At 45.9% G+C, this 26,060-nt stretch overlaps 1 protein-coding gene across 1 annotated transcript; it reads left to right on the forward strand.

The window, feature by feature from the left end:
- Window positions 1-954: 954 nt before the first annotated feature.
- Window positions 955-25,344, forward strand: bmp1a (bone morphogenetic protein 1a). The gene is given in 22 exon segments (XM_037258337.1): window positions 955-1,145; window positions 1,307-1,458; window positions 9,295-9,408; window positions 10,306-10,425; window positions 10,550-10,667; window positions 11,884-12,062; window positions 12,261-12,366; window positions 16,789-16,913; window positions 18,270-18,385; window positions 18,510-18,612; window positions 18,948-19,064; window positions 19,402-19,547; window positions 19,634-19,829; window positions 20,970-21,095; window positions 21,318-21,480; window positions 21,628-21,699; window positions 21,701-21,804; window positions 22,082-22,223; window positions 22,328-22,454; window positions 22,557-22,770; window positions 22,856-23,106; window positions 23,933-25,344. Coding segments are annotated over 22 exon segments (3,102 nt in total). The 5' UTR covers window positions 955-969; the 3' UTR covers window positions 24,068-25,344.
- The last annotated feature ends 716 nt before the right edge of the window (window positions 25,345-26,060 follow it).

A 26,060-nucleotide genomic window follows, 5' to 3' on the forward strand; every position in this document is an offset into this window, starting at 1 on the left:
TCCCTCCCTCTTATATAAGGCACGCTTTGTTTGCCACTGCTGGCACACCAGCTGCCAGTTGCGTTTCAACCAACCCGCTCTTATTTCTCAAAGCGTCTTTGTTTTCTCGTCGTTTAATCCTATAGAGGCCGACCGACTCAACAACAAACAGTATACTGTATCGCTGAACGTGCTGTCTCCTGTACCTCCAAAACACATCATAGGATGAACTCTGTACCATTTTGTTTTTCAAAACTGCTACCAGTATGAGGAGTAACTCATTGAGTGCTCACCGGTACCTCTAGTATTTTTGTTATTTAAAATTTGGATGGATGGATGGATGGATGGATGGATGGATGGATGGATGGATGGATGGATGGATGGATGGATGGATGGATGGATGGATGGATGGATGGATGGATGGACGGACGGATGGACGGACGGATGGGGATGGATGATGATGATGGATGGACGGACGGATGGATACCCTCTACTTTCTTGTTGGGAAGAATTGCCTTCCTTCCTTCCTTCCTTCCTTCCTTCCTTCCTTCCTTCCTTCCTGTCCTACTTTTCGTTCCCACAAGCCTTTTCTTCTTGAGTTTTCTGTGTAATGCACCTAATTCGTCTGCCGAGGATGTATTTAGCCGACAGGTGGCAGTAAAGACGCGCCCCTTCAACCTTGTTTGTTGTTTGCTTTCTTGTGCGTACACGTGCACATCAACGTCCCGTTTTTCTCGTGCACGCGTCATAAAAATGCCCAGCCAGGGTAAAAGTAAACAACCGTAGCAATTTTCCAGTGATTTCTTCAATTGACGTTATATGAAAAGGGTTCGCCGTTTTTAAACGCTTGCTACTTTGAGGCAAAAATTAGCAACAAGCTAAAAGTGTACAGTTACCTGTCATTTGAAGCAGGTTAACTAGCACAATGGTGCTCTCCATTCGTGGAAACAATTGATTTATTCCTAAGCGAAGCGATTGAGAGCCGTACAAATGTATGCATCTAACAATTCCAGGGGTGCTTTTCACCGCCCCCGAGGGAGGATCTGCAGCCATATCATCAAAGTTTCTCAAGCAGTTCTCGACAGTCGCCTGGAGCTCCAGCTGGAGGACAGCAATCACTTGAATCACTCCCCCCCCCCCCCGAGCCAAATAGACACCGGAGAGAGGTTGGATTTAAAACCCGCCCTCCGGAGGGATCTCGTTTCCCCAAAAACCTCCCATTTCTCCCGATCTCTCTCTCTCTCTTTCTGTCCCCTCTCTCTCTCTCTCTCTCTCTCTTTCTCTCTCTCCTTTACCTTTATCCCTCGCATTTGGCCGTCTCCCCCAGCACAATCATGGATCTCGCGGCGAGATGTTTGCTTCTCCTTCCCTGCCTCGGTGTGATTGTGGCACTCGATTTGGAGACGATCGACCCCAGCTACTTCGTGGAGCCCGCTGGCACATCGGAGGTGATCGACTACAAGGATCCCTGCAAAGCTGGTGAGTGGGATTTTCACGTTTTTTTTTTTTAAGGACTGAGATTTGCCTCGTATGCGTGGACGTGCCACGATGTTTTTTTTTTGGGGGGGGGGGGGGGGGGGGGGGGGGGGGCGGAGATGACAGTGCGAGACGGAGTTGGCGAAAAGGCTCCAAGGGACATTGTGTGCATTTGTTTGAATTTGAGACAACAATTTATGAAACATTGAAAGGGAGCGTCTATATTTCACCCCGAAAACTTTCTGTTGGGTAAAAAGTTGCAGCCTACAGTATGTTCTTTTGTTGTTGTTTTTTTTTACTCTTCTATGTGTGATCATGATTAGCGTGTTGTGGATAATGGGGTGGGGAAAGTTCACTTTAACAATGCCTGCTCCCTTTTTTCGATGGTGTCAGTGTACGACTAATCATTTATTTGGGACGATGCTCGAGTCTGCTTAGGCTCACATTATTTGGCCAAGACGCTTCGGAGTTGTCATGATAATCCTTTTCCTGCACTCTGAACTCTCTCGTCTTGCCAAATCTCTTTGGGAGATTGTTTTTTTTTTTCCATCTGCTGAAAGTATTCCTGTTACACCGACCTCCAATGTCCTGAAAGTGCTTAGTTATTATGTGCGCACGTGACCATTTCTGATGTGGCAGCTGGCTGGAAGGCGCAACTTTCATCAAATCACCAAGCTGATGTCTTCATCTCTGACCCTTCCGACCTCATACACTCAAACCAGTGTAGTGTAGCTTTGTGTAAACACAACCAAGGCAGGCTGCAGATGTCCACAGTCAGCAAAGGGGCTACTTCTGGTTATTGTGTCACTCTTTCATTTTTTACGTGATTACGCACGAATATCGATTTACGGGACGTGATGTCCTGTTCTGGAGCGTTGTTGATGTCGTGTGTCATGTCAGAGAGTGACTACAGGGCGGATGTTAGTGTAATTAGTCATGTGCTTGACATCTGATTTGAAAGCTTTAAGAGGCGGAAGACGGTCATGACACCCACCTGCTTGCACTACTTCTCCATTATTTGACCTCTGTATTGCTGCCATTGCTTCCCTTTTGTGTGTGAGAGGGGAAGGGAAGGGGTTTAACTCCTCAAATGGAAAATGTTTTTTAACCAGAAAGCAAAGTGTGGGGAGTCTCTGTCAGTGAATGCGGCGATGGCTCATTCCCAACTGCTTCTTCAACACTCTCCCTCCTTTAATCTTGCACATTTCCTCTTTGTTGCAATTTGCTTTCCTTGACAATCATGCCATGTTTTTATGGTTCAATAACAAATCATATAGTTTCGAATATTGTATGTTGAGCCTCCAAACAAAATACGTCGTCATGGTTTCTCATTTCCAACGCGTTGGTAGAAACTTACTGCAAAAGGCAACAAAATGACTCATCTAAAAATAACACTCAACTTTAGCTCGTTTTGTTGCATCCTATTTTTTCCTAACCCCAAATCTCCGAAAAAGTCTTCCAAGTCCCGTGTGGTCTTGTTGAAGCAAAACTTGAGTGCCACCAATGCCTTCACGCTACATTTCAACAAAGCCACAGCGTTCAAGTTAGGGCTAAACAGTGCATTTTTCTTTTTTATCTATGATTATAAATAGCAAACTTGGCTTCCCCGATTGAAGAAAGAAAAAAAAAAAATCCCCATTTTTCTATTTGGTCTCATAAATAAACATAGGGCCAGAAAAAACCTGCCAGGCCAGGCCCAAAACTGTGTACATTTGAGTCAACTCCAATGAGCTTCTTTCAGTATTAAGTAAGGCGACGACATGATGCAAATGGGCATTGTCTGATGTAACAGCGTCTCTTTGCGAAGCCGACCCGTGGAAGTCCGACTTGGCAGGATCCCAGCGAGACATTCAAGACTCGACGGAGATTAGATCCGCTTGTTTTCAAAATGAAAAATAGATGAGACGCAGTCATGCTCCGCTTGGTGATAATCATCACAGCGTGAATGGTTGCGCTCATTGGAACATTCCCATACACAATAAAGCAGACTTTGACTTTCTAATTTGATTTCGACGGAAACTATAATGCTCTGGATTTTTAAAATGTTTCCATTGTCTGGCACACGCTAAACTGTTGGCCAAAGCAGCCCAGTTTCAAATCAATATTCCCTTCATAAGCATTTCGACTGAATCCACCTTCTTCATTTTACGAGTTGATTTTGACAAAATGCTTTTGGCGTTTAATCTTGGTTGCAGACAGACTCCTCAAGTCGCCTCTTTTTTTTTTTGCTCTTTTTTCAAATTGGTTTCTCGCCTCTGTTAGCCCCACAGCTCCCTCTCGGACTCACCGGCGCTGACTGTAGGTCATTCACCTTGTGCCAAAGTTAAGCGGGCCTGGAAGGTGCAGGCCAGACAAACACTAACTTATGTCATTCCTCTTGCGGTCAGCGCTCAACCTGGTTCCCTCTTTTTTGTTTTTGTTTTTCCTCCGCAAAACAGCTGCATTTTTTCCTCTTTAGGGCGTATTAAAGAAAAAACGATGTTTAATGTTCCCATTAAAAACTTCCTCTCACTGACCCCATCCACCTTTTGTGAGTTCATGTCTAGCTCGATGACATCATACACTTGTTTGCAGATTTCTGCCATTGGGCTAAAACATTATTACGCCCAAATTTGGTCCATGACATTTTATTTTTCCTCACAAATCAGAATGAATCCTGTTATTCTTTTCAACTACTGACCAATTCAAATGGCTCACGTCTTAGATAATGCAACAATACTGACATGCTGTCATTTTTTTATTTTTTTCCTGAAAGTGATGGAAGATTTCCGCCCGTCGCCAGCGCTTCTATCTTTCGGCGCAGGCAGACACAAGCAATCATCAAGATTTTCGCTTCCCAGCGGCAACCTATAGAAAGCAGCATATTATTAGACAGCCCTCCCAATGCCCGCCCGCCCGCCCCGCCAGGTTGTTCCAGTAAGATGGCAGCAAGCCCTTTTATGCCATTTTAACTTCGGAATAATTTTCTCTCCATCACGTCTTTTTTTTCTTCTTCCGCTTCTCAGCCAATGCTCCGCTTCCGTGATGGGGTCTGTCGGCTACCTTCACAGTGGGGGCCTTCACTTAGGCAGATGCTTTTTCTTTCTCATGGAACGCGGGCCCTATAGAGGCGAGCCACACTGGTGTTTTTTTTTACATGACAGGACCCCTGCCACTGCTCTCTCGGCAGGGTTCAGGTGATTAGGGGCCCCGGTCTATTGCATGGCCTCAGCCGCGTTAGTTGGAACAATCTGTTTGTCGTCAGAGCTAAGTAAGAACTAATCTTGCATTACATTAGCCTGAGTGCGGAGCCTAAGCGATAAAAAAAAAAAGTGTGTGTGAGGGGGCATTTAAATGGCTTCTTAATTAGCTTACTTTAATGAGGAGTCATTTACTGTTGATTTCTTTCAAACTCTTCCCCCACCACTGCTTGGATGTGCTGTTTGCGAGAAGCCCGAGGCAGATAAAGAGGTGTCAAATCAATGTAAAAACATTGCCGCCATCTATATCGCTGTGCTGCTGCTCCATTTTGTCCAATAAGCTGCTGATAAGTCATTTAAACGGGGTCTGCTCAGGCGATGAGGTGGAGATGAGCTGTGAAATCCAATTTGCTAATGAGCTCGATGGCGGTGTGAAATGTTGAAGGCAACGTCGCCGCTCGCCCTTTGCGGCTCGGGTCGCTCTCACTTTAGTCATTAAGCTCCGAGCTGCAGTGCTGCTCTTCATCATCTCAGATGCGGTAAATGAGACGTCAGGCTTTTGCAAAGATAATGACTTGAGTCTCCGCCGGCGGCAGATGAGACGGCGGCCAGAGCTTCTCGTCTAATTATACCTTGTGTACCTTTCTCAAATGAGCAGATAAGCAAATTGGCTTGCTTCTTCCACCGTGAGCTCAAATTGCCTCGTTAGGAAATGTCAAGCAGAGCGCTTGCTGAGGAAATCACACGTTCTGCTTTTGCTAACAGGATTGACACATTCACATTATTCCCAATTCCACTTTCGGGAGAAAAAAAACAACCACAGCCTAAAGAAAGTTCTGTTTGGAAAAACCTGAAACATGAAAATAAAATTCGACCGAGGAGCAGCTCAAGGCAGGGTGAGACCATTTCAGGAATTTTGAAAATGAACTTGAAAGTGCACTGGCAGCCGGTGGAGGGAGGACACAAATCAGAGTTATGTGCTCCGCTTAAGAGGAGCCAACTGGAGACGTTTGGGATCGGAGTGCATTACAGTCATCTAGCAAAGATACAAAAAAAAAACAACGTTTTTCCAACAAAATCGGTTTCATGGTGCTGGTTGACTTCCAAGTTGTTCAACATCAAAACATTTTTCCGCAAAGAAACTCATGTCAAGTCATTGAATTTGTTCCTGACTCAAATGACCTGCATTGTCAACCTTTCCTAACTTTTGGATTTGCTACCATTTCGCGGGATATCGTCGACAATTGTATCGTTTTGTGACATAGGTTGGGAAGGATCAGAGCGGGAATGGAAACCTAAAACGTGATCCTTAGACTGTCATCAAATGGTAATCAACTTCACGCAATCCACAGGCTGGCTTCCATTCAGATTCAACGCGGCGTTTGTTACCAAACACGGGCCGTGAAAGGCGGCGGCGCCAGGGTATTGTGATGCATTCCTGACGCACATTTCTCAACCTTCATCATTGGCAACCGCTTCCGAGCAGTTTGAAATCCTCCGAAATAAAAGCTCCCGTCTCAATTTAGCGTTGATGTTTGTGCAGGTTTCAGCGGCAGATGTCACAGTCTGCTTTTCAAGCGAGCGGATTTATTTGGAATCCCGGTGTGTTTGACACCGCAGAGGTCGCCGCTTGGACATGACACCAATCGATGGGATTAATTTGATGGAGATCCGACGTATAATCTGACGAAGGATGAGAAGGACGAAAGAGATGCGGAAGGGATTAGGACGGCGCTCATGACCAAACATTGAATGAATGGATGCGTATTTTTGTCGAAAAAGTGGAGCGTTACAAATACCCCACAAGAATAGCGCCTGATATTAGAATTATAGAATTAGAACTCCAGCTGTTGTCATTTAGGTAATGAGTCATACGTGGGAAGCCATCTGTGACTCCTCTTCCGTATTTCCACTTAGCCTTTGTATCACCTTTCTCCACAGGGTGTCCTCAATCCCAGCCCAGAGTTGCGTACCCAAAGATGCCCAAAATCATGTCCGTGGATAATTAAAAGGACGAGACAAGGGGATTAATTTAAAATCCCCGCCAGTCTTTCCATAAACCTGCCACGGCGTCTCCTGCTGCGCCCGGGGGGGGGGGGTTCTAATGCCGCCCTGCCGTTCATTTGCTCACTTCAATCTCCGCCGTTGTCCGAGAACAATGACACTGCGGATTAGGGCGCGCGTCCCCGGCGCTCTGCTGGATGCTTGGTCCTCGGCCATGGGCACAGTGCACGGCTCCATGTGAACCTCGCTGGCTTGGGCGCTGGCCCGTGTCGCCCTCCCTCCCTCCGCACAGCTTGCAAAGTGACCTTACACATGAGCGGATGTGTCCTCTACTTGTGCTTTGTCCTCAGTCAGCAGACTGTTTTGTATTGGAATGAAACACTCGGTTGTCAGAATCCAATAAAAATCCAGATGAAATTGATAATAGGTTCTTGGAAAGCGTGGTGCAGGAATGCCACAACAATGAACTTGTTTCAAATCAGGTCAAAACAATACATGGTTGCAATCAAAGCGTCCTGCCTGCAGTGTGCTATGATGAAATCAAGATAGTTCACTCAGTCCTTTGTTTGCAGGAGATTATTGGATGCCATTGGAGAGCTTGCTACTTGAGCACCAAGCACTTAGCACTCAAGTAAAAAAAAAAAGTTTTATCATTTTTATACTACTGGTACAAATGACAAATTATACGTAGAAAATGACCTCTGAATCGTGAAAAAAGCCTGTCATGTTAAATAGTGTTACCCTAGAGAAACTATTGTAGTAAGTACAAAAAATATGGACTCTCAAATGAACATTCTGCAGGACCATAGTTTCTGAGAAGCTCCCATGAATGTCTGTTTCTCTGATAGCTTCCTCATGTCATGTCAGTTTTGATAGTGAGCGGCGTGGCGTGGCGTGGCGTGGCGTGTCTTTTAAAATCAGATGAAAGATGGCTTCTGACCTCTGGAATTCAAGCCTGCCCTGTGCATGCCCCATCTTGTCATCAGCCTTTTCCACCTCTGCTTATAGCTGCCATTCACCTCTCATTCCAAACACTCATTCAGCCACGTGCATCCTCTTGGACCTGCAGGGCTTGTATTTATTTACTCTTGACTTTTGAAGAGTATTGTCATCTACCCCACCCCACCCCCCGGAAACAATTCTACAAGGAAATGAACACCCGATTTCTTTTCAACGTGGCGCAAAATGATGAAATCAGCGTTCTGTCATTATTCTTATTATTAGCAACCTCCTTTATCTCCAGATCTGACGCTACTGCCTTACATCTCAGTAAATATAGTCTCCATCAGGGATGGCACTCTGAAGTTCAAAATAAAGCTCATGTTAAATAACTGGCATTAAGGGCTCTCTGGGTTCTGGTCCACCTCGCAAGCCTGGAAAGGCACGTGCATGCAGAGGGCTGTCATTTTCTTTCCTCTCCACATCTGCCTTCTCCATTCACAGCGCCTGTGCGGGTACCGTTTGTCAGACTGTATCTCCTCTTCAGTCGTGGACTTCAGAGCCACTATGCTTTGCTTCAAGCCCAAAAACCTCCAGCACCTTCCCCCACCGGTCGGTGCCTGCATACAAGTCAGGCCAGGCCGTAAATTGTGGAAACGTGCTGGTGTTAAAAGCTTGTTGAAGTGAGCGCCTTGTCTCTGTGGAGAGAACCCTGAGCCCTTCCTGCATCGAAATGGGGCATTTAGGAAGGAATCCCATAAAGCACATTCCTCGTAAAGTGGGACCGTGTGGTTATTTTTCCCTCTCCTTGGCCTCATTAAAAATCGAATCCATGTTCAAGGTGCCCCATATTACTTCACGGAGGCAGTGTCGATGTGTCAAATCATATTTGATGGCTCTCATTAAAGAGCGACTCAAGCCAAACATTTTCTTTCGTAATATGTTCTGTGGAGCCCAATTAGTGGAAATACAGTGTTCTGATGAAAGTTTCCTTTGTAGAATATGAATTCAACAGGCAAAATCCAACAGTTTTGATCCACCTTAAGGGGCGGCCATTTCGACACTTACTGTCGACCGAAGATGACATCACAGTTGCCAGGTCACAACCAATCACGGAGAAACGGAGCTGTGATTGGCAACTGTGATGTCCTTTTCAGTCGACAGCAAGTGTAGAATGAAATGGATAAAAACGGCTACATTTTGCCGTATATTCCACAAACGCAATATTCATCAGAATGCCGTGTTTCGGCTAGGAAGGAAAAAGAAAATATATTATAAAGAAAATGTTTGGGTTGACTTCCCTTTTGACTATCTAATCAGGCGGTATGTAGTCATCTGGTAAATCTAGTCTCAGCTTGTCTGCATTCATTTTGTGGACAGCCAGGTTTCTGAGTTCAGGCTTTATTTTCATTTCATGAAGCAGCACCCACCCCCCACTTCCCTCTACTCTGCAATATGTTGCTTACATTTCTATCCTATAATTTGGAGCCCAGTCAAGGCAGTCTTCCTACTAACCAAACGTCCACGTCTCTATTTCGGTGTCACAGTAAGTAAGAAGTCAATGAAGTTTTTTTACTATTAATATGTTGACAAGCCATCCATGCAGCCCACTCAGTCTGAGCAGCAGGAAAAGCCTCTGGCAAGAAGCACTTTGCAATGTGGACGTCTACTTTACAGCCATCTGACCTGTGCCATTTTTTTGTTTTGTCTCTTTCAGCTGCCTTTCTGGGAGACATCGCTCTGGATGAGGAAGACCTGAAGTCATTTAAAGTGGATCGAATTATAGATTTGGCCTCCAGAACTGTCCAGATTGTTAATCGCACAAACACAGGTAAATAGAACGCCAACCAAAACTGCTCCGCCAGTTCCTATGACTGCTTTCGGTAGATTTAAAAAGAGTGAATGGGTTTCTCGGGTGATTCATTGCAGTCTCATGAAAATCGTCAATGGTGGTTTTGAAGTTTTAAACCCACAAACGTCATTCCAGATGGATGTGCAGGAGTCGTTTGTTAGGTAAATCGTGTTGCTAAATGGAAAACTGGTGTTTAGACAACAGCTGGGAGACTCACAATTCTGTAAACTATCGGTAGCGCGTGTTCCAACAAGCGCGTTCATGTTGTGGCTGCCTTGTGAAGCTTTTATGTGTTCCCTCCCTCCTGGGTGGAATATGGGAGTTGAAAAAAGTGCTGATGCAGGTTTGGGAATACCTTTAAAACAGCAGGATGGGACTTGATTGACATTTTGTATTGTTACAGAACCAAACAAGGATCGCTGTGACTCTTATTCAAGCAAATTTAAAATGTTCTCTTGAAAAGCTTCCAGGTCACACATCCAAGCGGATTGTAGGATCCAATGTTACAAATTTCTTGTTCAGGAAGAAGGAGCAAAATTTGGATGTTTTTTAAAACATATCAGGTTCAAGTTGGCATATAATGCGAATAATGCTATATGTATATAATGCTAATAATGCTATATGTAAGTGCAAAACATAAAAAAAAATCAGGTTCAAGTTAGTATATAATGCTAATAATGCTATATGTATATAACGCTAATAATGCTATATGTAAGTGCAAAACATAAAAAAAAATCTGGTTCAATTAGCACATCATGCTAATAATGCTATATGTATATAATGATAATAATGCTATAGCAAAACATAAAAAAAAAAAAGATTTAGGCTTTCTGTTTTTGTTCCCATCTGTTTCAATCTTGCTTTGCGTCTCTTCAGGGTCTCCGAATAGCCAAAACAGACAAAGCTCTCACCGTAGGAAACGGGCCGCCACGTCCAGACCGGAGCGTGTTTGGCCTGAAGGTGTCATTCCATATGTCATCAGTGGCAATTTCAGCGGTAAGCTCAGCCTTTTTACCAAAATAATCTGCCATGTTTTTAATGTGCTACCGATGTGATGAAAGGGAACGGACGCCATGTACCGAAGCATCTTGTCGATAAGCAACCGTCTCTTCCCATCCAGGCAGCCAACGAGCGATATTCCGCCAAGCCATGCGGCACTGGGAGAAGCACACCTGCGTGACCTTCAATGAGAGGACGGTGGAGGAGAGCTACATTGTCTTCACCTACCGACCGTGCGGGTGAGTCGACGGGGTTCGTCCGTGGCTCCGCCCCAACCCGCTGGGTCTTCTTCAGTTCCGGCTAATGATTGAACGCCTATGTGCTTTTCCCCGCTCCCTGCTCGGCAGTCTTTTCACCATTGTTCCTCTGTTCCCGGTCTCTGTGTGAGCTGTTATTTCAGGACCTCGGAGAGACGGCCCATTCAGTGGCCAAGAAGGCTTCCCTTCCCGTACCTCTTCATCACGGCGCATGGGTCACCGCGCGCGCTCTTGTGTCACGCATGTTGCACGCGGCTGCACCCGGCAGGGAGACTTCCGCAGCCTCCGCTCGGCGGCCCCGTTTACTCCGTTTTATTGACCTTCACGGTGCCCACTCAGCGTTTTCCTTTTAAACCCAACGGGAAGTTTGTTGTTGCCAAGAAACTATTCACAAGCTCATTGAATAGGGGCCTTTTATTTTAGGACGACAGTAGTACCTTGATTTATTCATTTCCAGGTTGCGGGATGTTGCTTGGTGTTTTTGTTTTCTTTGTGTTGCGAGTCAAAATTTGAAGCATGAGCAAAACGCAGATTTTTTTTAATGAAGCAGAAATGGTATTTATACATACTACATATATATGTATATATTATTATTATTCATTTCTTTTTTACATTTTTTTTTAAAGGCACACAAACACACCACATTTAAAACACCACTTCAGAAAGCGGACGCAGTTCATCTGACACAACCACCGCTGGCCATTTTTAGCTGGGTAACCTGCCCCGGCCGGACAGGGATGGCATTATCCACGCGGGCGGCAGCGGTTAGCAGCGGGAATGCCTGACTCTGGTGGCGCATATTGAGCAGGCCCCCCTCTGTCCTTTGCAAAGTTCAAGGCGTGTCTCAGGAGAGCCTGGCTGGCTGGCTGGCTGGCTGGCTGGCTGGCTGGCTGGCTGGCTGGTTGGCTGGTTGGCTGGCTGGCTGGCTGGCTGGCCTTGTGCTAATTAGAGAGCGGCGTCTGGCTCGCAGGGCCCCCGTGCGTGCGCGCGCCCACCCGCCCGTCCTCCAGTCACCATTTTTAATGTCACGCCGAAAGGGAACCGAAACGAATGAATGTCAAAGCTCTCTATATGTCTCCCCTGATTAAAGGTTATGATCGATTTAATATCTCCTTTTTGATTGCTTTCATTTGGAAGGTTGCCAAGTCCGGAGCCGTTTTTTGGTACGGTGCTAACACCGCCCGTGTGCGATCGGCAGGTGCTGCTCCTACGTGGGCCGGCGCGGAGGAGGCCCCCAGGCTATATCCATTGGAAAGAACTGCGACAAGTTTGGTATCGTGGTGCACGAGCTGGGCCACGTGATCGGCTTTTGGCACGAACACACGCGGCCCGATCGAGACGAACACGTCAGCATTATCAGAGACAATATTCAGCCAGGTATGTTGCAAGAACATTATGAGATGTCATTGTTTTTCTCTGCACAATCGTTAAATATCATTTATTCTTCTCTTGACTGGGGGGGAAAAAAAAAAAAAATCATGATCTTCACCTTACTCGTTTTGTTTCTTTTTATGATGAGGCCGGTGTACCTAATGATGTGGCCGGTTCAACCTAATTTCTTTTGCCCGTTCACAGGTCAGGAGTACAACTTTTTGAAAATGGAGCCCGGCGAGGTGGATTCCTTAGGAGAGGTCTACGATTTCGACAGTATCATGCACTATGCCCGGAATACATTCTCCAGGTAGGAGCCAACCCAGGCTGCGCTCGGTTCCTTCCGCCTAACGTAAAAACCCGTCTTTGGTCAAGTCGCGCTGTGCCCTCGGCAACCTCTCATCTTGTTCCCCATCGGTGCGTATCGTCTTTCATGGCTGCCTGTCTGTAAATTCATCGATGTCTGCAATTTTTAAGATTGAAAGCAGACGCACACTAAAAAATAATATCCACCCCGAAGATATCAAGTTTGTGTGGATTCTTTTCCCAGTGCTTTTGAATTAGCATAGAAAGCTTTTTTGCTTTGTTTTTAGAGATGAAAAGTTCCCCTCTCCTCTGGTTGCCATTTTATTCTATCGTCAGCTTCAGGCACAGCACTTAACTAATGTGACGTGTGAGATATGTAGACATCTGCGCCTTTTCAGGGATGCCAAAAGTCGTTATACTTTATGTGTTTTATTTTTCCTTCTTCTTTATGGTCTGACCTTCGGCCGAAAACAGAAAAGTCGATAACCCTTCGTGCGCTGTTGTAGCCCTGCCGCGTTGCTGACAAAACTGTCATCATTGGGCGACACACTTGACATTTGAAAAACAATCAAGCGTTTCCATATCGCGCCCGAAAAGCTGCCCGAGCGGAGTGAAGTCAAAGTTTTGCTCGCTATATATTAGGGATGTGCAAGCCGCTTGCCACAGCTTGTTCAAATTAAGGCCGCTGGTCCGCTTTACTGCCGCCAGCTCATAAAGCAACAACGGCAACCGCGGCCTCGCTTTATCGTCGACGCGCCATTTTCGGGGCTACGTGCAGTCGCTCGTAAAAATCGCTCCTCCACCTCGCTTTTTGAAGAGGCTTTTAATGATCGCTAACAATGCGGGGGCCCGAGACTCATTTTCAAGGTGTTTTAACACCCGTGCCGCCTATTTCATTCAAGTGATAAGGAATGGAAAAGGGGACGTTGGCAAACCTAAAAAAAAAAATGGCCACATCTGGCTGCTGTTGTGGTCAGAAAAGTAGACGTCTCCACGAACAGCTAAACTTGAATTCGGGTTTATCACTTGAAATAACGGCAGGTGTGCGTTTACTTTCCCTCTCTCATCAACTGCGTTTGAAAGGTTTTTGGTCACATAAATGGTGGCTCCAAGTTTTGACACGACGGTCCTTTGAACAGGGGTGTGTCGACTTTTTCTTTCCTCTGTGCCTCTCTAGCCTAGCCAAAGAGGAAAGGGGGCTACAGCTGCAGTCAACAGTCATTTCAAACCACGCGGGCTTCTACCTAAAGCAAAGAGCCTTTGACACGCTGCAGCCAGAGCAGAGCGGCTGTAATTTGATATCTGGTCACACACGCACGACTCGAAATAACTAAACCAGAGAGCCTGGACTATCATCACTACATCTCTGATATGAGAACCAGCTGTTAGCCGCTCTTTTGTCCTCCAAGAGCCACAATGTCTCTCCAGTTCCTTGTGTTCGTCTCCCGGCGTACGCGGCCGCTCTCCAATCAGCTGCTCTGCTCTTTGCGAGATTCCAGGAAGCAGAGAGAGAATCTTTGTCTAAACAAACAGTGCGCTGCCGCGGCTGGATGCCGGCCAACGCTCAGAGCTGCCCGTCTGTCCGTGTGTATAGGTCAGGAATGCGCTCCACTTCGTATAGATGTGAAATTCGCTGCATTTGTTTTCACGGTCTAGACTTCATAAAAGAAAAAATGGTATATATACAGACATCCTCTATCATACACCAGACACCATTTTGTATCATTAGATTGAGTTACCCTGTAAATATGTCAGCATGTCAAATTTCCAAATCAATTACTTTAATTGTCAAAATGACTTCTCATTAAAAGCATTTAAAAAAAAAAAAAACCATCTTTTTTTTAATTGCAGTCTTTATAATTGCAGTGAAGTAGACAGTAAAAGTGTTTAGAGCGTTTTGGCTTTTGGCCTGCCTGCCCTGTGACTCCTGAGTCGCCACCATGGCGTCCTGTCTGTGTGTCGGATTGGCCGCTCACTCCTCTCCAGCACGACGGCCAAAATATCCTGCTCGCGGTCCACAAAGCGACGTGTGAAGCCAAAGAGCGTGCCCACACTTTTGGACTGTCTGTGCCGCAGAGCAGCTAATAAATGAAACCGTTAGACCTCAAGCAAGTTCAAAGCAAATCCAAGTTTGGAACATTACGACACGCGCTTTCCAGAAAACCAATTTTATCATCACAATTTAGGATATATTAAGCAGTAATGAGCTCAACGTTTTTATTTATAGAGCAATTAAAAAACAACCGCGGCTGAAACGTAGTGCTGCACACAAATCAAATTAAACAGTAAAATAATTCATTATTAATTAATTAACAATACATGTATTAATTATTAATAAATCAGCTTTTAAAAAATATATATTTTATTTTTGCCAATTTTTGCAGATACATTTTGCTCCTCCCCATAAATTGCCCAAGGTGGAAAAAAAAAAAAGACGACTGAGGGACCTTTTGTTGACCTGAAGAAAACCTTCTGCAGCTGATGAGTCGCTAAGACCTTCTTCAGAATACTCAAACGTCACTCTATCTGTCACACTGGGTCAAGATGTGGATTTAACTCAGCATCTCCAAAGTTCTGTGGCAATTTCGACACAATAGCCCTCAAGCATGTTAGGCTGATAATCTGCCTTGACCTGCTTTCACTTCAGCACTGATTCTGGCCTCATTTGCGGATTTGTGTTGATCGCTAAAGACATGAGAGGAAAGGCTGCCGCCACGGCGAAGGAATGTTTCACACAGTTCTATTTGAAGACTGTTAGCTTTTCACAAGTCATTCCAAGCGCATTTCTCTGCGTGCTGATTGGCTGATTCACCTGTGCCAGTATCTGTCCGTGTTAATCCTATATGAGCTTGTTGTACGCTAAATCACCGTGGGAAACCGGGCTGACCGTTGTTTGCGAGATTTCACGGTTCCTCTTCATGTCTTGCTTGCTGTCTTCTTAAGACAAGTACAGCTCCGTGCCACGGTTAAGATGAAGTTCTTTACTCCAAATGTTTTTTCCGATCAAGCCGTGAAGCACTGCCAACTCAAATAGAGACCTGCCAGTGTAGCCTTTGTCTCCTCTAACACAGGCGAGAGTGGAGGTCCCCCCCCCCCCTCCACTGAACCAGCATACGGGCTTGTGGAGGCTCAAAGAGAGACAAGCAAGCAGGAACAGTCCAAACTGTTAGCTCAGGCTGCAGTGTTTGCACATGCCTGGCATTGATAGGCACGTCACCATGGGAACGACCGGGGAACCAGCCCGCTGCTCGCCAATACTCCAAGAAAAATAGAGATGAGTGTCAAGTGAGACAGCAGTGAGAAAAGAGTCTTTTGAGACTCACTGTTCTCTCCTGGCCTTTTGGAAAGCCAAAGATTCTGCATCTGACCTTTTGACAACCTTTTCTGTCATTTTAGACTTCTAAATATGACGTATGGCTACCGCTCCTATAAAGAGGTCGAGCACAATGTCAGGTTAATACGCCCGACGGTCCCCGTGTGCAATTAAAATGTTTTATATGAGGAAAGTCCCTCAGCGGTTTGCATTTTGACATACATAGGTGTGCGCAATGAATGGATTATGGGTGTGGCCGTCGTGCATGTTGATTCAGGTTAATAATGAGTTCTGATGTGTAAGCCAGGAATGTGATTACTGCTCGATTTGTCATGAACAAATGAGTGAGGTGAGAAAAATGCTGGGGTGTGCTTGGCTAAAATGTATATATTTATTTCAAATGTATCAAAAAAATATATATTTAATGTAATATAATAATAAAATATATATTAAATATCTTATATATAATATATCTGTTGTATAAATATTTACTATATAAAATGTATTACTTTAATTTTGTTATTTTGTGTTTCAGCAAATACAGTTGTGCCCAGTTTTTTTTTAGATACTATACGAGAAGCAGCAGTTTGGTAAAAAAAAAAGAAGAGACTCCTGTATTAAAAAAAAAAAAAAGAGACGATTTTGCTTTTACATGCTAATGGATAATGGGAAACACCACCACTAGTAGCATCTACGCAGTGGTGTTCTTTGCAGAAATGTTGCAGCAACACATGTACACGAGATAGAACCATACTCTCTGTCACAGCTTGCATTAAAAAAAAGAGTGCAAATAGAGAATAAAAATCTCTGTTGGATTAAAACAATGAAAGTAATATGCATGACAATCTATTATTGTTGATATTTACATTGCTTTAAAGACACGGATAGAATAGCGGAGTCGGGGTCACCGGGTTCGCGCAACCATTTGCTAGTCGTTAAGCACTCTCACGTTGGAACCGGATTAAAACCGAGCAGGCTTTGAGCATATTATATGCAGCGCACATTGTTCTGAGTCCATTTTTGTTTTCATCCGGAATCAAACCAAATTTGGTTGGAACAGGCTCTCAAGGGTCATGTGGTACTCACGTCCGTCTCCCTCTCTGTGCACGACAGGGGCATCTTCCTGGACACCATCCTGCCGCGCTACGATGTGAATGGTGTGCGACCACCCATTGGCCAGAGAACCAGACTTAGCAAAGGGGATATCGCACAGGCACGCAAACTCTACAAATGCTCCAGTAAGACCAAAACGGCAGATCCTGTCTGCTCTGCTCTGGATTTTTTTTCCCCTTGTCTATTTTTGCACATGCGTGAGAGATCTGCAGTTGTCCTGCGGTGCTTTCCCTCCACGCATCTCCTACTGGGTGGGAATAGCCAATGGTCTACTTTTTGATGCGGTGCGGCCGCTCGGCTACAGCATCCCGAGGAGTGTAAACATTAGCCGGCAACAGGAAGTCGTCGCGGATACACGGCGGTCAAGAGAGGACAATGTCTACGCAGCCAGCAGGCTTACATAAGCCGGCCGCCTTTGTTTACGCTGCGTGGCGTAAACACAATCGATAGCGTTGGCTTGGCGGGGGTACATTGGGAACAGACCCGCGCTGACGAGATCGGATGTCATGCAGTTAATTATAGGTCAGGTCAGGATAGCTGAGTTGTCAAACACGATGGCGATGGCCGGCCCGCAAAGTCGAACCAGCTGCTGAGCCTCCACATATACATCTGCGACGTCATCTCCCTCAATGACCGTCTTGGAGGAAGACACCCCCTTGTGATGTGGCAGCGGTGATGTGTTCCCGGAAACTGACTAAAACCTTCCACGGCCGCGGATCTCTCTTTCTCGGAAATTGATGTCATCCCCTACGTGTGCCCCGAACCAAGTGTTTTTTTTTTTTACCCTTCGTATTCTTACTCACGACTCATCTGGGGGTTTCCTAGTTGTTCTACTTGGAGGAAAAATGTAAACAATTGGGGAGATGTTTTTCTTATCTCCTGCTAAGTTAAAATAACAAGCGGGCAGGCAAACAAGGGATCTCAATCTTCGCTCCGTAATATGATCTCATTAAAGACATCTTGAGCAGTCCCTTTTTGTCTTGTGGCGCCAGCATTAACGTGGAGTCTTTACATATTTCATTGTGCCATCACGTACATAATGTATCACATCCTCGACAGGGGCTTGGGTTATTTATAGAGGGTCGGCTTTATTTTCAGAGAGAGAATGTCTCATCATCTGGACCTAGGAAACAAAATAACTCAAATTGAAATCATGAGAAAAAACAAACTTAAATGAACTTACTGTTAATGTGGTGAAAATGCCATTCATTTTTATACATCCATATCAAACAGGAGCTTTTATTTCAAATGCATTTATTTTGGTTTCTCCTTCCTGATTGTGAAACGGTCATATGAACCCTGGCGCTGTGACATTTTTCCGAAATGTGTGAATCAGACAAACGTCGGTGCCTTTCAAGCTGTCAATTTCAACGCGTATGCTTCCCGTGCAGGTGTCGAGCTGTTTCAACCTGGCACCGGTTGGGCACGGCACGGCTCGGGTCTTAACGCACGGCTCCTTGTGTGTTTGTCTCTGCCGACAGAATGCGGGGACAGTCTGCAGGATAGCAACGGCAATTTTTCCTCTCCGGGTTTCCCCAACGGATACTCGGCTTACATGCACTGCATCTGGAGAATATCCGTCACGCCGGGAGAAAAGGTGAGCCGGCGGTGACGGCCAAACGGGCCCAAACAAACGTGGCTCTCTTTTCTGAAATTGCATCACCGTGTGACCTTTGTCCCATTTTGTGTCAATAATCACCCCTCTTGTTTTTTTTCCAAAGATCATCCTGAACTTCACTTCCATGGATCTATACAGAAGTCACCTGTGCTGGTATGACCATGTGGAAATCCGGGATGGATATTGGAGGAAAGCCCCTCTCAAAGGTCATTTTTAGTCATTTCAACAAAGGCATATTTTCTTTTCCTTTCTTGGAGTGATTGCTCTAAAATGTTTGACATGACTCTAGTCTGATGTCACTCATTTGGCAACGCATCGCAACTAAATTCCTCAAAGCATTTTCCTTCCATATGGGAATTGTCGGAGTTCACTTTCTACATTGACTATACGTCCCACACTAATGGGAACCGGGCCTCGGAATGGTTTGGATTTGTTTTGACTCATTGAGGAAAAGACAAAGTGTCTGAGTACTGTTTGTATCAATAGTGATGGTAAAATATAAACGCAGGATCTTAGCCTTCCCAAATATTCTGTGATCCAGGTCGATTCTGCGGCGACAAGCTACCCGAGCCAATCATCTCCACCGACAGCCGGTTGTGGATCGAATTCCGCAGCAGCAGCAACTGGGTGGGCAAAGGTTTCTCTGCCGTTTATGAGGGTAAGCGCCAAATGGCCACGTCCCCGCCTGGGCGATGTCGCTCAAATGAGCCAGCTCGCACATTGGCCTCCAAGCTGCGCTAATATCCTCCTCCTTTTTTGGCACCCACACTGCTGATGTGTCAGCCACTTTAATCCCATTTTGGCCAGCCCTCAGAATCGGCTCTATTGTTTCCAGGCCGTGCAGAAGCGTGTGTGTGTGTGTGTTAGTCACAGAGTGTGTATGTGCGAGCCAGGCATTTTGGCTAATCCGCATTGCGAAAATCCGTCCACTTTTTCTTGTCTTAATCATTTTGCTATGAAGTGTCTTTGAATAGTTTTCTTCCTGTCACGTGCAGCCGTGTGTGGTGGGGAGGTGAAGAAGGACAGCGGGCAGATCCAGTCCCCCAACTACCCCGATGACTACAGACCCAACAAAGCATGCGTATGGAAGGTTACCGTGGCTCAGGGCTACCACGTCGGCCTCACCTTCCAGTCCTTTGAAGTAAGGCCACGCCACGCCACGCCGCCCCCCCGGCCGGCCGGCCGGCCGGCAAAGCCCATTTCCTTCACGGCCCTTCTGTCACGCAGATTGAGAGACATGACAGTTGCGCGTACGACTACCTGGAGGTGCGTGACGGCAACTCGGAGAACAGCCCCCTGCTGGGCCGCTTCTGCGGCTATGACAAACCAGATGACATCAAAACCAGCTCCAACCAGCTGTGGATGAAATTTGTTTCAGATGGCTCCGTCAACAAGGCCGGCTTTGCAGCCAACTTCTTCAAAGGTCAGAGTTGAAAGGTTACGAACGCTGGAGGGAATTTCAGCATGTGTGTTGAAGAAGTAATGTGTTTGGCGTTAGCGCTCTAAAGCACACATTGGAGATATTTGAAGTTGGAGGTTGCGGAATCTTTCATATTTTGAATTGAATTTTAACAAGAGGCAAACGAGCAGCACAATATATTCTATTCTATTCCAAAATTCCTCTTCTTTTTCAGGCATGGGTTCGTGAATCTTTTTTTATGCGTCCAATTTTAATTTTTTTCAAACTCTCCAGATGGCGCAAATGTGTGTCTTCGGGGGGGGGAGTTGAGTCGAGGACCCTTCAAATAAATATATTTTCGCTGCAGGCAGTTGAAATAAAAATGTTATGTTCACAGCAGCGCTGAGTACACCAACATTTAAGTCATTTGTCACAAAATATTTCATTCATGAGAGCAGTAAAACACTCATAAAACACTCTCCTCAACTTTAATCACCACATGACAGATGTCCCTCTTTTTTATTAACATTAGCTGTCACAAAGAAGAAAAAAAAAGAAGAAAAATGGTGATGTCATGGGAAAACATTTAAATCAATCAAACCCTCTTGTTTCATAACAAGTGGTGCAGGCTGGCCAAGTGTTTCCAGGCCTTTCTTGAGCCAAGACACATTTTACAATCAAAAAGATAAATACCAAAAAGAAATGATGATGATGATGTTGTGTGGTGACACTGGTTGTCGTGGAAAAACGTGTTGTTTGTCATGGAATGCCTCTGGCAAATATATTCTCAATCCATTATGTGAAACTTTGTAATTGAACCTAGTAATCGCTCTCACGTGGCTAGCCAGTTGTGCTAGCAGCTAATGATAGATGCTATAACAAAGTTAGCTCCTTGATGCTAGCTTTACAATCAGTGTTTTTGTTTTTCAATTGAAAACATAAGAAAAATGCTGATGTTTTTTGGAGGGGGTGGAAGATTCTGAATAGAATTTCCCTCCATTTCAGTCGGGAAAATCAAGGTCAAGTCACGCAACGGCAGTACGACGTTTGAGTTTGGCGGTTATTGCTGCGATTGCGCCACCGATTGCGTGTGTGTGAACCTTCTTGTCTGGAAGCAAGGGGCCCAGCCAAAAGGCTGGCTCTCAACATATCTTTGTGTTTCAGAGATGGATGAGTGCTCCAAGCCAGACAACGGTCGCTGCGAGCAACGCTGTGTCAACACGCTGGGCAGCTACAAGTGCGCCTGCGACCCGGGCTACGAGCTGGCTGCCGACAAGCGCAGCTGTGAGGGTATGTGGGATGCTCGTTCCTTAGCTAAAGTTGAATTCCGTGTTGACCTTGAACGTGGTCGCTTAACTCTGAACAGCCAAGTTTGGGCGAAGCGGCTGTTGTCGTAGCAGAATGCTACGTTACATAATTCATCCTGAGCATTCCTAAAAGCACCCATGGCAGGCCAGGCCAGAGCGTCATTGCTTGAATGGATGTTTTACATCAAAGTCATGCCCTGTGCAGCTGCCTGCGGAGGCTTCATCACCAAGCTGAATGGTTCCATCACCAGCCCCGGTTGGCCCAGAGAGTACCCTCCCAACAAGAACTGCATCTGGCAGCTGGTGGCCCCCACGCAGTACCGCATCACTCTGCTCTTTGACGTCTTCGAGACCGAGGGCAGTGACGTGAGTGACCGACCGGGGTTCTTACGACTGGCCGTCGGGTGGCTTTGTTCTGTTGTTCTTGGCCGACTCGCTGCAATCCAATCAAGACGTTGACGCCACCGCCCAAAGACACGGCAGCGACTTCATCCGGCCTCGTATCCGTGCTCAGTTTGCAAGTACGACTACGTAGAGGTGCGCAGCGGACTCTCGGCAGATTCCAGGCTACACGGAAGTTCTGCGGCACCGAGAACCCGAAGCCATCACCTCTCAGTACAACAACATGCGCATCGAGTTCAAGTCCGACAACACCGTGTCCAAAAAGGGCTTTAAAGCACAGTTTTTCTCAGGTTGGTTCATTTCAGCCAAACTTGATTTCTTTGCCGGTCACATGGCCGTCAGGGTAGGCCTCGGGGGGCCCAGTTAAGGAATGTTATACCTGCTTGTCTTTTGTGTATACCAACATAGTCGCACCTGCATTTTGGTCGCTGTTTTATGGCCACTAGACAACGTTTGCAGACAGATACAATGACGTCAAGGGCCAAAATGTGACCCGCGAGCCTTAAGTTTGACACCCACCGGTGATGGAAATGCCACTCATTGGCCCTGACTGTCGCCTGTCCTCAGACAAAGACGAGTGCTCCAAGGAGAACGGCGGCTGTCAGCACGAATGCGTCAACACCTTCGGAAGCTACAGCTGCCAGTGCAGGAGCGGCTTTGTGCTGCACGACAACAAGCACGACTGCAAAGAGGGTAAACCGACAAAAGTGTCCGCCTACACCAGCTGATGATGATGATGATGATTTGTTCTCTCACGCTTGTGTTTGCGCTTAACTGGTATTATTATTATTATTATGATTTTTTTTTTTGTAGCCGCTGCGATCACACAGTGACCAGTGTGAGCGGTACCATCACCAGTCCCAATTGGCCCGATAAATATCCCAGCAAGAAGGCGTGCACTTGGTCGCTCACCACCACGCCCGGCCACCGCATCAAAATAGTAAGCAATGTGTCAAGTATGATTGCCTTTATGAAGGCAACCTCCTCCCTAATAGAATGGCCTGTCACTGTAACCCGATCATTCCTCCTCCGTCCGTCGTAGGCTTTCAATGAGCTCGACATGGAGGCTCACCTGGAGTGCGCTTACGACCACATCGAAATCTACGACGGGAAAGACGGCAAAGCTCAAAGCATCGGTCGCTATTGCGGCACAAAGAAGCCGCAGCCCGTCACGTCCAGCGGCAATAAACTCTTCATCCGCTTTTACTCCGACAACTCCGTGCAGAAGAAAGGCTTTGAGGCGTCCCACTCTGCAGGTACACACTTAATGGTCTCTTTGCATCCCAAAAAGTGAGTGGAGTCCTCTAGTCAGTCAGTTCAACTGAATTTTTCCACGCACAGAATGCGGCGGTCGCCTGAAGGCCGAGGTGAAGACCAAGGACCTGTTCTCGCACGCCCAGTTCGGGGACAACAACTACCCCGGAGCCTCCGACTGCCAGTGGGTGATCTCGGCCGAGAAAGGCTACGGCGTGGAGCTCATCTTCCAGACCTTTGAGATCGAGGAGGAGGCGGACTGCGGCTACGACTACATGGAGCTCTTTGACGGGGCTGACACCAAGTCTCCGCGCTTGGGACGTTACTGCGGCTCAGGAGTAAGCAAATATTTTTCCTTTATCTATGGCAGATTTTCACCAATTGCGGAATGTATTTCCCTCATCGATTGCCACCATTTGATTAAATCCACAATTCAGCAACAGATCACTTACTTGACTTGTCATGTTGACTGACCTGGCACAGCGCTTTGGACAAGGACCAAGTTTCCTTTTGAGCAACGTTAGTACAGTGAAGCTCCATTTATTGCTGGGACGCAGCTGGGATTGGTGAAAATCTGCCATCGATTGTAAAAAAATATATATTTTTGAGAATGATTTACCACTCCTGCATATTCTAAATACATTGAAGTGTAAATTGTATTTGTACAAAACCCCCAAAATAACTGACATTCAGATAATACAAAAGTCACTGAAACACAAACTCATTCAACCAAACAATAAAACAAGTCTGCTCGCTTAATATGATGAAAATCAACTCAAGAATCATCAAAATTTAAAATGTGCGCTATAGTGCGGGAGGGCCACAAAAGGTCAAACACCATGACTCTGATTCATTTTTAATGTAGGAAAGCAAAAATATTCCCAGTATCGTTCCAAGTGCTCCTCTGGGCTTGGGAGTGTCGCTCCTGACGCTTATGGGTGTGATGTCATCGTCTGATGTCTTTTACAATGTTAAGTAATGACCAATTGGCCCAAAGATCGCCTCAGCGCCACTTGAGGTGATCGAACGATACGCCGATGAAGGTTCCTTTTATCAAATAGAAGATCGTATATTCCCCAAAGCAAATGAATGCAAAGTTCAAGGTAACGTTCAAGACTTTCGGGCAATTTTACACTCTTTGATGTTGATCTGTCCCCCCCCCAGCCACCCGAGGAGATCTACTCGGCCGGCGACTCCATCGTGATCAAGTTCCGTTCGGACGACACCATCAACAAGAAAGGATTCCACGTGCGCTACACCAGCACCAAGTTCCAGGATACGCTGCATTCGCGCAAGTGACGAGTGGGGGCCGCAAGGGGCCGCGCGGCGGGGCAGAGGGCCACCCGGAGGGGCCCCAAAGGGAGGCTCCCGCCTACCGCTCGGAAACCTTCGGCCACCAACGCCAATCAGATGCGACAGAAGAGCCGCAAGAGCGCCGGCACCAAGCGCACCTCAGCTCCCAGGGGCTCCAGCTCCCCCCGCAGACTGTGAGGAGTAAAGCCATTCTGCAGTACACCTTCTTTTTACCTTTTTACGCTTAGGATCGGGCTTTGGCGGACAGCGACGGGAGTGGGGGGGGGCGTTTATTGACCTGACCCCTCCTCTCCCATTCTGGTTCATTCTGATTCTTTTTTTTCTATTTTTTTTTTTTTTTTTTTTTCCTTTTACTTTTTAAAGGTGCCTCCTAACATGGCACAACAAGGAAACAGTGGATCTCAGGATCTGTAGGAAACGGCGGGCATCATCCCTGCTCTTGTCACGCCGCACCAGACCACCACCCTCCTCCTCCTCATCATCATCATCATCACAAAGGACTTGAGCGGAGATGTGGGCCTTGGCGTGTGCACGGGGAACAACTGCAGCAACATTCTGTGTAACGGGCGACGTGACGGCCACACTCTCACTTGTTAGCATTAACCCAGGAACATAAGGAAGCAGTTTTCTTATTAAAGGACTAATCAATGAAATGTGGTCCATGGTCTTCTGGTTGGTCATTACTGTACCTCCATGATGTGTAAAGTGTGTATGCGTGCGTGCGTGTGTGATCTTTCAAAGGGAACATGTGCTTCTTTTTTTTTTCTCAGCTTAAACCATTTAGCACTTTACAGTGAATTGTTCCAAAATCATTGAGCGTCGATGGATTTTTTGTGAAATGCAATGCCAGTTCACTTATTTTTAAATGCATTTTATCTCTCTCTTATTCAAAATCAAAATTGTTTTTTTTTTTTTCTCTCAGTTGCTCCATTTTAGTTCCTCAGGCATACTTGAACATTGTGTGTGCCCTGTGACGTGGGGTAATAAAGATATGACTTATGTGTCTGTGTTTTTACACTTTTCCAGGTGGGAAAAAAAAAAGGAATTTGCTTTTTTTTTTTTTTTTTGCTCCAATGAAGTATTTCTCACGAACCAAATGAGCCTGCTTATTTATTGTAGTCGTTACATAAATTTATGTAAACGGTGAACACATAACCCTTTAATTGCCTTCTTATGTATAGTCATTGGTCTATGTTGAATATACTGTTCAGCAAGAGTTTTACTAGCAACAACAAAAAAATAATAAAACAAAATGCAAATTTGCTGGTTGTACATGCACTCAACTCAACATGCATTCAAATTTTAGCGGTCATTGCCACCTTTTAGGGTTCGGGCCACAAACTTGGATCAGGGTCCCAAAGGGTTTAGAAATGGGGTTAGGGTTGAACATAGGATTTCAAAATAGGGTTTTAAAATGGGTTGGGTTTTAAAAAATAGCCAAACAATGTGGTTCAGGGTCTGAAAGTACAGTTTGAAATGAAGGCTAGGGTTAATAAGGGTTATATCTTAGGGTTAGGGTTTTAAATTGCATAGGTCTCAATAGGTGTTAGAAATGGGTTAAAGGCGTCAAAGGCCAGGGCTCAAAGGTTAGTGGTCAAGGATCAGCAGTGTAGGATCAGGTGTCACATAGTAGGGATCAAAGCTCAGGGGTGTGGAACTCCAGTCCTCGGGGCCGCGTTCCAACATGTTTTCCAAGTGACCCTCGTTAAGTGCACCTGCGTGAAAAGTTTTGGTCACTTTCACGTTCCGCAGGAGCTAAAACTTTTCCCGCAGGTGCACTTAACGAGGGAATCACACGGACACTCCATTAGGTACACCGCCATTTTCAAGTGTACCTCATAACAGGCCACTTATTAGGGAAATATCATGGTCAAAGGTCACAGGTTTCAAGCTCTAGTCCTCGGGGCCGCGTTCCAACATGTTTTCCAAGTGACCCTCGTTAAGCGCACCTGCGTGAAAGTTTTAGCTTCTTTCACGT

Source organism: Syngnathus acus, chromosome 9 (genome assembly GCF_901709675.1).
Source record: "Syngnathus acus chromosome 9, fSynAcu1.2, whole genome shotgun sequence".
Taxonomy (NCBI): domain Eukaryota; kingdom Metazoa; phylum Chordata; class Actinopteri; order Syngnathiformes; family Syngnathidae; genus Syngnathus; species Syngnathus acus.